Below are 14,699 nucleotides of genomic sequence, written 5' to 3'. Positions count from 1 at the left end.
GAAATGACATTAGTATCATCAAATTTGTAAAATATTCAAAAAAGTTCCCCCTCTTTTTCATTTCAAAATTTTCAAAAGAAACAATTTTTCGTGTTTTAATTTTTTGAAGATTCTGGAATGATTTAGAATATTCAGGAATAATTTAGAACATCTAGAATAAGAATAATCTAGTGAAAAAATGACATTTTTAATTGTTACCCATTAAAAATTTATATTTAACGTTTTCTTTAAAAGTTAGATCTAGCCTTACAAACATGTGCTATAAGAAGAGCTGAAAGAATTTAAAAGCATGTGGTACATTTGGAGTCAGGCAGCCATCTTGGATACTAGAAAGTGAATTTTACTGTGAATAAGTTTTTTAATTTAAAAAGTGTATATGAAGTGAATAAGTGATAAAATTATCGTAATAAATAAATAGTTTAAATGTTTATAGATTTCTGAGTAATATAATAACACTTTCTCAGTTATTTGATGTCACCAACGCTAATGGAGAATGGAAAAACTCGGAGGATAAAGAGCTCTACCTGAGGCAAGTTGAGAGTGGAGGCAAGGTTGGTTATTCGACGCTCAAACAAGCTCCTTTAGAATCAAATCATCCAAGAAAAGGAATCCGACTATCAATATTTCAAGTTCAAGCCAGCACTTCGCAATCGCAAACCACACATGATACTGTCTCTAAATCTTTACCCGAGACTCCAAAGCCAACCTCTTCTTCCACGTGATCTTCTCCTGAACGCACACCGAAATACAAAAGAGCAAGCACTACAACAGCTAGTTTACTGGTACTGAAAAACAACATTTCTACACATAAAGCAAATAAAGTGCTTGCAGTCATTGCTGAACAAGGTCATGATGTATCGGTTCCAAGTCAGTCGGGTGTCTGGAGACAAAAAATCTCAGAAGGACAGAAAATGAAAACCAAAATTTTTGAAAAACTTCAAAGCAAAGATCCCTATTGTCTCCACTTCGATAGTAAAAGAATCCAAGGGGAAGAGTATCAAGTAGTTCTGCTGAAAAATACCAAAACCAAAATCAAACTCGGTATTCTAAAATGTGAGAATGGTTCTGCCACGGCTATTCACAAGGAACTACATCAGCTAATTGATGAATACGACGCTTGGGAAAATATTCGCATGATAATCTGTGACACGGCAGCAGTAAATACTGGTCGTTTGAACGGGATTGTAACGCTGATACAGGATGATGTCTTGAGAAAGGGCTTTCAGAAGCCACAATACATTGGCTGTCAACACCATGTACTCGACCTCCTACTGAAGCACGTCATGAATTTTCTTATTCCAGAGTCAACGAAGAAACCAGAACTCAATTATTTCTTCATTGACAAATTAACAGAAAACTATGCCTCACTTCAGATTGATTACCACCAATTTGCAACAGATGATGTCAACACAGGCGAGAATCCTGGATGGCGAGATGATTTCAAGTTCTTATATGAACTATGTCAGGCATATCATAATTACAAAATAACATCACGTTGGCCTCGAATCAGTTGGAAGAAACTCCCAAACCTGCACATGGCAAGATGGAACTCGGGAGCTGTATATGCTGCTATAGCATTTTTTCTGATACCAGAGTGGCGCCGCGTCCTCGGTATAGCATGCAACTTCATCTGCTATGAATGGGCAAATGCCTGGTTCCAGTCGCAACACTACAACAAAGCGTCCTTCAATGAACTGTTAACCTCACTCACCAAGACAAAGTGCAAGAAGGCAATTAAGTGTTTGAAGGCGCAGTGGTTGGTCGAGGAGTCATTAATTGACATTCCCAGATCTAACCAAAATGCTGAATGTGCTGTAAAACTGATGGAGGAACTACATGCGAAATCGAAAAAAATTGAATTTTTGAATCTAAAATTCATAGGAAAAAATAATTTTTAAAGACTTCTTTTGTACATATTGTACTTATAATTAACTGTTTTATACCATATTTGTTAAAAAACGAATAATAAAAGTTGCTTAGTTATTACTATTATCATTTCAATAATGCAAAATTGCATGTCCTTTTTTGGGCGAAAAAAATAATGTTTGCCTTATTTCATTTGAATGAAAGGGGGAACTTTTTTTAAAAAACAAAAAAAGGAATACTTATTCTTAAATTACCCATAAAAGTTCCTCGATTGCACATGGTTTCATAAAAAAAAATTTTTGTCATGACACTAGTGCCCATCCTTGTCTCCTTGTAGTATTGTGCCCCATCCTAGTCCCCATCCTACAGTAATGTACTGATCCTTGTCCTCATCCTATAGTAATGTGCCCCATCCTTGTCCCCATCTTGTAGTAATATGTCTCATCCTTGCCCCCATCTTATCGTAATGTGCCCATCCTGTAGTAATGTGTCTTATTTTTGTCCCCATCCTATAGTAATGTCCCCAACCTATAGTAATGTGCCCATCCTGTAGTAATGTGAAAAATCCTTGTCCCCATCTTATAGTAATGTTTTCCCATCCTTTTTCCTCTTGTAGCAATCTCGCTATCCTGTAGTACTGTCCCCATTTTATAGTTGTCCCATTCTGTAGTAATGTGCCCATCCTATAGTAATGTGCCAACCTTGCCCCATCCTATAGTAATGTCCCCATCCTATAGTAATATCCCTATCCTATAGTAATGTCTCCATCATATAGTAATGTCCCCAGCCTTGTCCCCATTCTATAGTAATTTCCCCATTCAATAGTATTGTGCCCATCCTTGTAATGTCCCCAACCTTTAGTAATGTCCCCAGCCTTATCCCTATCTTTTAGTAATGTTTCCCATCCTTGTCCCCTTGTAGTAATGTCCCTATCGTGTAGAACTGTGCCCCATCCTATAGTAATGTCCCCAGCCTTGTCCCCATTCTATAGTAATGTGCCCATCCTGTAGTAAGGGGTCAGGGGGAGCAGTGGCGGCTGAAATGGGGCAGTGGTGCTATAACTTACCAATCGCTGTCCTCAGCTTCCACAGACGCCGGATGAAGCTGAGGGGAGCGGTCTCCGGCCCCAGATCCACAGTGATTGGAGAGATCAGTCACAAGGCTGGTCTCTCCAATCAGAGCTGGGAGTGGGTGAAGCAGCGATCACCCTGCTCCAGCCAATGATCAGTGCTTTAGCTGCACTGATCATGGCTGGATTTCAATGTTTCAGCCATTTTCAATGGCTTAAACATTTCAATGGCTGTGATTGGCTGAGCGGCATTCGTCAGCCAATCACAGCCTCCGGGAAGGAGGCACCACCCCTCCTGAGGTCAGGTAGAGGTCCCCTCCTCCCTGAATCTAAGGTATTTGCAGTGATCACAGCCACCGGGGCTCCGGGGGTCCCGATCTCGCCATGACGTACTGGGTACGTCATGGGTCCTTAAGTACCAGGGAGCCATGACGTACCCAGTACATGTGCTGTCCTTCACAAACACACACACAAAGCCCCCCCACACCATTCTTCTCACCTGTCCCTCATTCCCTCAGCTGCCTCATGTCTGCTTCTTGCTGTCTGCAGGCCCATGCCCCCGGTGACTATCATGGCCAGTGCAGGGCCGCAGCCGCTGTCAGCGATTTATGTTAGGGACTCTGAGCGCAGCGCCGGAAAAATATTCATCTGACATAAAGCGCTGACAGTGGCTCCTGCAGGCCGCGTGTTTGAGACCTCTGCCTTAGGGTGTGTGTATGTATGCATAGACAGAGGGCGAGAGATACAGAAATATTTAGCTAGTTATAAATATATATATATATATATATATATATATATATATATATATATATATATATCAACCTGCGCCCCAAATGTATTGGGGACACTTGTCTGGCAGTGGGATTGAGGCACACAGGAACACTTTATCATGTTAACAGTCCAGGCAGTTTATTAACAAACATACACTACACTCAAAGTAACACACAAGCCTCTCGTGGCTTAAGGCAAAAACATAGCACAACCACATACCGTGGGCTTCCAGTCCAATACAGTCTCTATTGGAGGTGCGGCGCCTGTACAGACTGGCTCCTGCCAGCGAACACCACTTGCTGTGGTTTCCTCAAAGAACCCAGAGACACTCTGCAGACTCCTGTCTATCTCTCGGCTCCAGGAGACATTCAGCCCTGTAGCCACAGCACTAACCATCCTGGCTGCAGTCTACTTCCAGTCTAAACCCAGACTGAATTCCAGAGCCCTGTGTTGAGTCTCCACATAGGCTGACACACCCAGAGCTTGTAAACCAAACTCTCTCTCCCATGTGTCAAACATCAGACTCCATTTTGGAAGTCAGCAGGGAGGTCCAACACACCCATGGGCGGGGAATGTGAATAGCCATACCCACCCATCTGTCAGGCCATCCATGATCCTGGGTCTTATGAACACCATAATAAGAACTTGTGGCACTACAGGTACCAGCACGGAGTTCCGGAATCATACCACTTCCGTGGTACATACCGACCATTCACTTTCAGGCTAGTCGCCATCTTTCTTCTTTTCTAGCAAAACGTGGATGGACACAGTATGTCAAACTGCTTTCCTGGTTTGCAATTGCAGTGTGTGAAGATTAATAAAATCACTTTATTAAAGTTCCATTACTACGGGATATCACAGATCAATGAGTTTACAGTAAGACAGGTATACAGCATAGCATATTCCTAAGTACAGCATATAAATACCCCACTATCACATGGAAGGGCTTAAATAGGTAGATAGAAGGAGCTCCTTATTTCCTCAGCCAAAGCATGTAGACATAGTCAATATTTGCTTTTAATGTCAGAGACACAACTCTTATGCTACTCAAGAAAAGTACCATCATGTTGATTATGATTGTTGTAAAAACCACAAGTCATTATGGAATGGTACAGTACTTCCATTGGAGGGTCATGAGTGAGCCATTCTTTAACATCCCTAAAAAGAAATTACTAGGTTCCCTGATGTTTTTCTCCTTCCTTATCACAGACTCATTAACATATCTGAAGATTGAATACAGTAATTTAATAGTTTGTCTCTGTTTCTTTTTCAATGACATAACATTTATACTTTCTGTAAATGGCTTAGAATTTATACAAGAACCTTCTACCGCTGTTGTTTCAACAAGTGGAATTCAATCAATACTAGCCGTATATCAGTAGATTAAAAACACAGGCATGTTTCCTATGTAAATAACAGTTGTTAGATGACTCCCTCCATTTTTGTATTTGTTATTCATCACATTAAAACACAATGATCTAAAATAGGAGAGACAAGTACCTGGCCAGGTCTTGCATTTTCACATACAAATGTATCATAAAACATTGCAAATTGAGGAGCATTGTCATTAACATCCAGAATTAAAATGTAAACTGTTGCTCTTGTGGTTTGCTTGGGGTTATCTGTAAAATAAAAATCCAAAAAAACATTTATTATAAAAATGAATTATAGCAGCACATTATATGGAGATAGTAAACTCTAGAAATATACATTTATACATTTTTATGGTTAAAAAAAAAAGCTTTAAACAGACCTCAGTTTTTAATTAAAAATATTCTGTACACAATATGAATTCAACATAATTTAAAATAAAGACTGATTGAAAAAAATGGCTGACAGAATCTTCTTTATAAAGTTTACCATATAAGTTAAATTAACTTAATATTTTCATGGATCACACTTTTGCAGATGCAATGATAAGAAATACTGTATGTACGTTTTTTTATCTTTATAGATGTTTATTTTTGGATTGGGAAATAGGGATATTTAAAACTTTTTATTTTTTAAATAATATTCCTTAAAAGTATTTTATCACTTTTTTTTAAGTCATTCTAAGGGTTTTATAGGATCACTTTTGTAAATGTTATATATGTGTTCTCTGGAAAATTCAGTTTGTGTGAATAGGTTTGGGGTACTGCTAAGGTTTGGAACCTACAAAGGCTTTTATTGTTAGATATATTACTTTATTAACATAACAACAATATGATAATCATGTTTTTCTAAATAGGGCCCAAATTCACTGCAGGTTTACTTTGTGTGATAAACAGTGGGTAAAATAAGTATTTGTTGCACTACTTATTTTGAAAGTTTTCCAACCTACAAAGAAAGAAGAGGTCTGCAGCAACCTCTTTCCCTCAGTAAGAGCATTGAATATGAGTTGTGACTGGGTCTTCCAGCATGAAAATGACCTGAAACACACAGCTAGGGCAATGAAGGACTGGCTCTGTAGGAAGGATTTCAAGGTCCTGGAGTGGCCAAGATAATTTCAGACCTGAACTTAGTAGAAAATCTTATGTGGGAGCTGAAACTCAATGTTGCCCAGCTACAGCCATGATACCTGAAAAATCTGGAGAAGATCTGTAGAGAGGAGTGCACCACAATCCCTGCTGTATTGTGTGAAAACTTGGTCATGAACTACAGGAAACGTCTGACCTCTGTGTTTGCAAACAAAGTTTTCTGTACCAAATACTAGTCTTTGGAGAAGGGCGGCATACAAGTTTGACAAATAATTATTAAAATAAATAAATAATAACTTATAATAGTTCTGTTTTTATATTGTATCAAATACTTATATTATGCAAGAAAATTCAAATTATTTATTTAAAAATCATACAATGTGATTTTCGACATTTTTTGGATTCTGTCTGTCACAGTTGAAGTCTACCTACGATAAAAAATATATATCACTCCATATTTTGTAAGTGTGAAAATTTGCAAAATCTGCAGTGTATGAAATACATATTGTTCCCATTTTATATATATATATATATATATATATATATATATATATACATACAGTATATCTATAACAATTCTCCAATTTTCTAAAATAATACATTTAAAGGTAAATCACAAGCCATTATAAGTTTTGTTAATAATAAACATTGGTATACTTACAGGTCCCGCGACACATCCTGCAGACTCTGTCTCCTGCCACTTCTGCTTCTGAGTCTGATCATCGCTGTGCCCTTGCTAATGAACACAGGATAGTCCTTGCATCACAGGATAATCTCACTCACCTCTACGCCACCATCACGTCCGAGGGAGGATTTTGGCTCAGTGCGCATGACTCTGGACTTAGGGTCATGTGCACTATGAAGCCGGGTTTACATGTTGTGGATTCAAACTGAAGTAGTGCGCATGATCCAAGTTCCAGAGTCATGCGCACTGAGCCGAAATCAAGCGATGGTGGCGGAGAGGTGAGTGAGATCATCCTGTGACACTGCGTATTCATTAGCATGATAGCATGCCCACAGGGGCGTACTAACATGCTATTGAGGGGCGACTGGCTGGGGAACTAAGGCCCAGGGGACTAGGCCCCTCACTCATTAGCATATGGTAAAATATTTGTAGAAATACTTTTTCTAAAGATCTCTTTATCTATGCTAGTGTATACAAAGACAGTTAGGCAGGGATTAGCAATATGCACCCAGAACTACTCATGGTTCTTGGTGCATATTGCACCTGACAGGTTCCCTTTAAATGTTGGAGTCTTCACTTCAGGCACTAGAGCAGAATAAAGAAAGGCTGCAATTGATAACTAATCATGTGATCACAGGGAGATATCTCTGACATCAAAGGAGAAGAGCTGTTTTGCTGGGTAAGTATATGTTATTTTATTAAGGCCACTTTCACTATTAAAAAGGAATTGTCCAGAAATAGACAACTTCCATAAGCTTCATGTAAGGAAGACTATGGTCACCACAATTTACTTCAACATTTATGCATGGAATCTGGAGATCAGTATAATAAAGGTTAAATAATTTATGAATTTAAAGAAGTTACCCCAACAATGTTTATAACTTGTCTAAAAGATGGGTGATAAATATTGGAACTCCCACAGTTTAAGGAATTGAAGTTCACCTAGTACACCTGAAGGGAATAGTAGTGTTAAAGTACAACGCTATTCACAAAGGATCTTGAGATCCCATCATTGGAATAGTTAGGGACTGCACCATTTGGAACTCCACTAATTATACATGTACCATCTTTCCTGTGGATGGGTGATAAATATTTTTTTTGGGATAAACCTTTAAACCAACATTTTCTAAGAAAAAAGTAATCCGCTTTGAAAGTCAGTTCGTGAAAAAAAAAGTAAAATTGAAAAATGTAGGGTACTTATTATTTGCAGTGAATATAATGACAGTACAGCAGAAGATAAATCACTGTAGGAAAATACACTATTGTCCAGCATGTGGAGGTTATTTTCTGTCCTCATTCTAAATTATGTTTCAAAGTATTATCTTTTATAATGCATATGTTTGAAGATTATATGTTTAGAAGACAAGCTTTTAAAATGTAATTTGTATTGATCATATCTATATTTTAATCAAAATGTAGTGCTTGCTTGAGTGTAAAGCTTATGAAATGTGAATGCATAAATGATTCTGTGTGCAAAGAGTAATTACTACTTGGAAATTTTATTGTGATTAAATAAGAAAAAAAAATACACAGCTATGAAGCAAAGACATTTTGAAATGTAACTTTGTTGATTAAATGCAAAAGTCTTAAAGTAAGGGTAGAAAATGGACGAACGCAGTGCAAGAAAAAATAGGATTGCACTCGGGGAGGGATGAGGGGACCCGTGGAAGATCCAGTTTGCTGGGTTTGGCCGGACTTTAGTTAAAAGTTTGCTTTGGGTCCCAGACTTGACATTGGACTCCAATTCCAATAAAAAATAATGGGGACCCGAACTTCAGTGCTATAAAATGGTTGTAAATTAGTTAGGGTAAGGGCTAGGGGGCTGCAAAAGGAAGCAAAATGGGGGAAATTTCCCTGCAAATATGTGGTTATTTGACCCATTTGAGCCTAAAACTAGCAGCCCTCAGCCTCCCCAGAAATGGTCCATCCATTAGATGTGCCAATTTTCATGCTTTACCATGCTATTCTGGATTGCCCTAATGCAGGGGAAATCGAGGTGGTATGTATGGGGTAATTTGAACTGTGAACTGACACCTAGCATCCAGGGTTAGTAGGTGAATAGGTGTCTATCCGACCTCTCCATTGCTAATTCAGCAAGTAGCAAGTATAGAGTTAAAAAAGGCACACATACAGCAGAAAAAGTTTATTTGAATAAAGATTCCTCCATATGCCCTTGTTCACCAATTTAGTACATATTCAGAAATTATGTTCTCTCCACTTTCAGATTATTGATCCAACAGTGCTCACTGGAACCTTCAGTAGTTTATAAATTCTATAGTAACCAATACCATGAGTATGTTTTGCAACAATAAAGTTGTGAAGTTCTTGAGACAACTCACTGGTTTTACCCAACATAAGATGATTCTTATGTGCTATCTTGATAATGGGAAACCTTCTTATAGGCCATAATTTAAACCAGCTGATATTGTTTTTCAGAATTGTCAAGATTACTTTCCAATTACTGACTTTAACTATTGACTTTATTTACTGATTTTAACTGGTGTCATGGATTTCCATAGCTTTTGCACCTCTCTTTCTTCTTGTGTTCAAAACATTTTCCCTGTATCTTTCCACATTATTACATATTGCTATTTATGGACATTTATGGTTTGATTTCTTTGCCTGAATAGATATGATGAGTTGTTACCCTAATCTGGTGAGAAATGTATTCCAATAGCACCTTTAGAAATATATTTACTTAGAAAACAGACGTGTTCAATACTTATTTTACATGATGTATGCACATATTTGCATTTTTGTATTAATTTTTAATGGAGGAAAAGAAGGTGGTTCAAATGTTTTTTAAAAATGTGTATTTTTCATCAACTTTTTAAATGTTATTGCATTTTTTAATCACCCTAGGGTAGTTTAATCTGCAGCCACAGTATATAGTAATAATCAGGACCTCTTATGAAGCACACCCACTGCTAGCATAGCAATCCATAGTTGTTCCACGATCGTGGCATGCATCAAAAACTGGAACCCAACATGCCGCACTAGCATAACATTGTAGGCTGTATGTCAAGAAGGCTTTCCATGCATTGTATAGATATTTTAACAAAAATAAATAAAACGCTGTATGCAATGCATTTAAAATATTTTACATTCATTACTGTTCAACAAAACATGAATCATAAACTAGAACTAGGTGATAAATAAAATAATAGTCTCCAGAATGTTATTGCTATTACATACTTTCCAACTCTCTTGATAGTGTTCCATAATTGAACTTTTCTACTTGTTTTCCATAAAAAAAATTCTTGGCTATTTAGCAAGCACAGTTGGCTTTACGGTACTAACCAGTCTTTGACTTTTGAGGAAAAATTTACAACTTGGACCTTGGGATTTTGTCAAAGAAATAGTGTCACTTTTTCTATACATAATTAAAATAGTCATATCATATTATATAAAATTATAACTACTCAGCTACTAATTGCTAAAATAAGATAAACATATTTTTTTATTAATAAAATGTAAAAAAATAGAATAATAAAACATAATCCAGCTGCATAGATAGGACAAATTAAACAGCTGTTACTACTTCTAAAGATACTTTAAATAGTAGAGAATAAAGATTGGACAATTTAACTGTCATTAAATTCCCATTATGCTGAATTTGCTCTTGATGAATTTGCCAGTGATGACGTGCCAGTTACCATGAATCAAGTATTCAGGTCTTTGTGTTAATGTATTAACATTTTAAAAACATTTTTTGAAAGAATAACATTTTTAAGGTTTTTCCCAGTTAATATTACCCAGAAAAAAATATACAGAGATTGTATGTCATGTATAAAAAAATATATAAATTTAGTGTATATCATATATACAAAAACAATAGTTTATTAATTGAGCATTGTACTGCAGTAATCGAGGAAAAATAAAACAACTTAGAGGTTCAAAATAACACCATAATGAAAATATAGAAACTGATGTATCTTCTGGTGCTCGCATAACCTTGTAATGTCACATGAGCCAAGCCACCAATTTAGAGCCTGCTTATTTTTCTCTCCTTCAGATTGTTAATTTTATATATCATATGCAATAAAAATATATTTTTAAAATATGACCTAGCATCTTCCCTTTTTTGTTTGGTATTTATTTATATGTATTTGTATGTGGAGTATTCTTTATATTTAATGAATTGATACATGTTCATGTCAAGCTGCACCTAAATATGGATTGTCACCATTACTAATATCCAATCTGTCCATGTGCTAAGCCGAATTCTGAATTGTAAAGTGAAAGAAAAACCGGCACGCAGCTCTCTATTAAAATCTTGTCTTGGTAGAATATATAAAAAAGGATGCTGAAGACTGTAAAAGGCCACATCCCCCACAATATAGTCCAAAATAAGAAAAAAATATACAAATATTGATAAAATGTACTATATATATATATATATATATATATATATATATATATATATGTATATATATACATTACTGATGAAAAGTAAAGGATATTTGGCACTTGAACCAAAAATAATGAACAATTTATAAAGTTCACGCCACAGGCATAGTTTTTCAAGAAACAAGGGTATTTAAGTAAAAGCATGCAATAGTGATTTCTTCATCTGAATCAATTTATTGAAACAAAAGCCCACAACAGTGGTGGGTACATGCCCCAAAAAGTCATTGTTCCAATAGCTTGTAAAGTTGCCTTTAGCATCAATTACAGCTTGACAATGACATATTATGCTTTTGTCAAGTTGAGTTATTGTCTGCTGAGCTATAGCATGCCACTCTTCTTGAAGGGAGGTCCTCATGACATCGAGGATCAGGAGTTACAAGCCTCTACACAATGACTCAGCTGATCCCTAAGGTTTTCTATGGGAGTCAGGTCTGGAGAAACTGAAAGCCACTCCATAAAAGGTATCCCATTCCCCAGCAGCCACTCCCCAATGATGCAACCTCAAAGAGCTGGAACATTGTCTTCAATAAAGATGAATTTAGGCCTGTGCTGTTCATGCAAAGGCACAATAACTGGAATAATTATGTTATTCAAGTAGTAGGGACTTGACATTATAACCTTCTAAAAAGTGTAGGGCAGTTCTGTATTAACAAGACACACTTGTCCACAATGTAACACCACCAACACCAAAGGCTCATCTGGTGACAATAGAGGCTATGGCATAGCATTCTTTTTGACAACTCCAACATTGATGGTAGCCATCATTTGTGCACAGCATGAATCAACTTTCAACAGGGAAAAGCACCGAGGGTGAGTGGTCCCTCGATGATGCCATTGGTTTGGTCAGGTACTCTTGCAGGTTAACTAGCACACAGACCACACTGATGTAAATGGTTTTGAATGGTTTGATGTGACACTTACTGTAGGTGCCTCTCCCCTTCCTTTAAATGTAACTGGAGTTGTGTGGCATTCATCCTTCGGTTCCAAAGGTTATTATTCACAATTAAGTGGTCATCAGTGTGGGATGTGGCCAAAGTAAATCAACTTATATGCTTTTCTATGATTATCCCAGTCTTTCAGTATTTATGTTGCAACCTTCTGATGACATTCTAAGCTCAGTGGCAATTTTCTTCTGAGAACATCATGATTGAAGCCTCACACTGGCACAGTATTTTTGATCTATTGTTAGGTGTCATTTTGTCTCATGATGTCAAAACGTGGAGAGCATGATGAGTAAGACTATTTAAATACCAATTCTAATTGAAGTATATTGGGACATTCATGGATCAAACACCTGTTGTGAATTTTGTCATTATGCTCCCTTTTAGAGAACAGCATGTTGTACATAAAGTGCTAAAACATTGAACAGATGAACATGCCTTCAAATGTTTAGAGAATGTCCCATTAAAGTTCACTTAAAAATATTAGAGACATTTTTAGAATCATCCTGAAATTTCACCCGAGAGCCAAACATCCCTAACTTATTGCGAGTATTTTATATATATATATATATATATATATATATATATATATATATAAATAAATATATATATATATATATATATATATATATATATAAAATACTCGCAATAAGTATATATATAAATCCTTGGATGCAATTTCCAGATACTTGAAATCTCTACAATTATACACAAGTACAAATTGGGAATGTCCACCCATCATACCGCTCAGGAAGGGGACAGGTTCTGTGTACTAGAAATGAATGTGCTTTGGTCAAGCATGTTCATATCAACCCAAGAACAAAAGCAAAAGACCTTGTGAAGATGCTAGCGGAAGCTGGAAAGACTGTGTCTTTATCCACAGTGAAATGAGTACTGTATCAATAGGGGCTGAAAGGCCACTCTGCCAAAAGAAGCCATTACTCCAAAAGAAACATACAAAAGTCATATTAATGTTTGAAAATGCATAAAGGAGCAAAGACCTTATTTTTTGGAGACATGTCCTGGGGTCTGATGAAACTAAAATGGAACTGTATGAGCATAATGACCATCGTTATGTTTGGAGGAAAAAAGGAAAAGCTCTGAAGACTAAAAACACTATCCCAACTGTGAAACACAGTGTGGCAGCATCATTTTGTTGGGTTGTTTTGCTGCAGGAAGGACTGGTGCACTTCACAAAATAGACGGCATCATGAAGAAAGAAGATTATATGTCAATACTGAAACAACATCTTAAGACATCAGCCGGGAACTTAAAGCTTGGGTAAAAAATGAGTCTTTCAAATGGACAATAACCTGAATTATACTGTCATACTGGTTACAAAGTGGCTTAAGGAAAACAAAGTCAATGTTTTGAAGTGGCCATCACAAAGCTCTGATCTCTATCCTATTGAAAATTTATGCTGGCTAGGAGGAAACAGAAAGTGCAAAAATAGCGTCTTAACTGTGTGATACGGTGAACCTAGAATTTAGGTCTTGCTCCCCTAAGGGGTTGTGTCAGGCACAAACACTAGGAATCATCTTGGAAAAACAGCTGCTGTGGCCACAGTCTCAAGTACTGTTTCTGATAGCCAGAAGGAGTGGAAAGGCTTGCTGCTGTGCAATAAAGATGAATGCTGGATCTTCAATATGTGACTTTATTCTACGTGTTTTAGTGTAACTTCCTTCATCAAGATCATGATATTTACCAAGATGTTTTCTTTTGAAAATAAAAGTGTCAAGGCTGCCACAGCATTGCTGCAGTGATTACAGGGCTATATGTTAAAATATTTGCAAAAACTTGAGTTGTGTAGTCACTTTTGTGATACGCTGTAGGTATATGTTTTTGTGTTACCAACGTAGCATATTTGTGAACCTTTACATCAGTTTAGTACTAAAGGTGTGCAGGCCTCTGTTTATTTATTTATTCATTTTTGCTTTCAAGTCATTTTTATATTTAGGGTATTGATGACATGATATATGAGGACTTTCACCATTTTTTGGGGAGAAATCAGATGTTACGCTTGTCATTTGCAAGCCACCCAAATCTGTTGACAAATCTATTGACTCCTTTTTTTGGGGGGGGAACAGAGTACATACCTTTACATGGTGCTTTAAGTATAAGAATAGTTTTTAATGTTGGTTTATCGTTTGTCAAGCTAACTCTTATTTACATAAATACTTAGACATTGATACATTGATGTCTGAAGTTCATGACCTAATGCATAGAACACACACATTGATTTGTTACAGAAGTGGATACATAGCAAAGAGAAAGTGGGACATATTTAACTTTAATCCTTTCCTGCTTTGTAGCTTATGTCTTTAAAAGCACATGTTTTACAGTGCACCAAGATCAATAATCTTTGAAAACTATCTTCTTTTCTATCCTATGTTCAGGGAGCAACAAGAGGAATAAAGAGTTTTTCAACATCGTGCATACAAAATGTGATTGCCTTAAAACTTCATGTCAAAGCCTGTGTTACAAAAATAGATATATGACTA

The 14,699-nt window shown here is 36.6% G+C and overlaps 1 protein-coding gene across 3 annotated transcripts in view; it reads right to left on the bottom strand.

The window, feature by feature from the left end:
- Window positions 1-14,699, bottom strand: part of LOC142243203 (cadherin-10-like) — a 758,404-nt gene that overhangs the window by 37,218 nt on the left and 706,487 nt on the right. For all 3 annotated transcript variants that reach the window (XM_075314858.1, XM_075314857.1, XM_075314859.1), the window contains one exon: window positions 5,207-5,328. In XM_075314858.1, the coding sequence (XP_075170973.1) occupies window positions 5,207-5,328 (122 nt within the window). The remainder of the gene's footprint in view (window positions 1-5,206; window positions 5,329-14,699) is intronic.

This window comes from Anomaloglossus baeobatrachus, chromosome 6, assembly GCF_048569485.1.
Source record: "Anomaloglossus baeobatrachus isolate aAnoBae1 chromosome 6, aAnoBae1.hap1, whole genome shotgun sequence".
In the NCBI taxonomy this organism is placed as follows: Eukaryota; Metazoa; Chordata; class Amphibia; order Anura; family Aromobatidae; genus Anomaloglossus; species Anomaloglossus baeobatrachus.
Note: the sequence above shows the minus strand (reverse complement) of the source record. Positions and strands in the feature narration are given on the sequence as shown.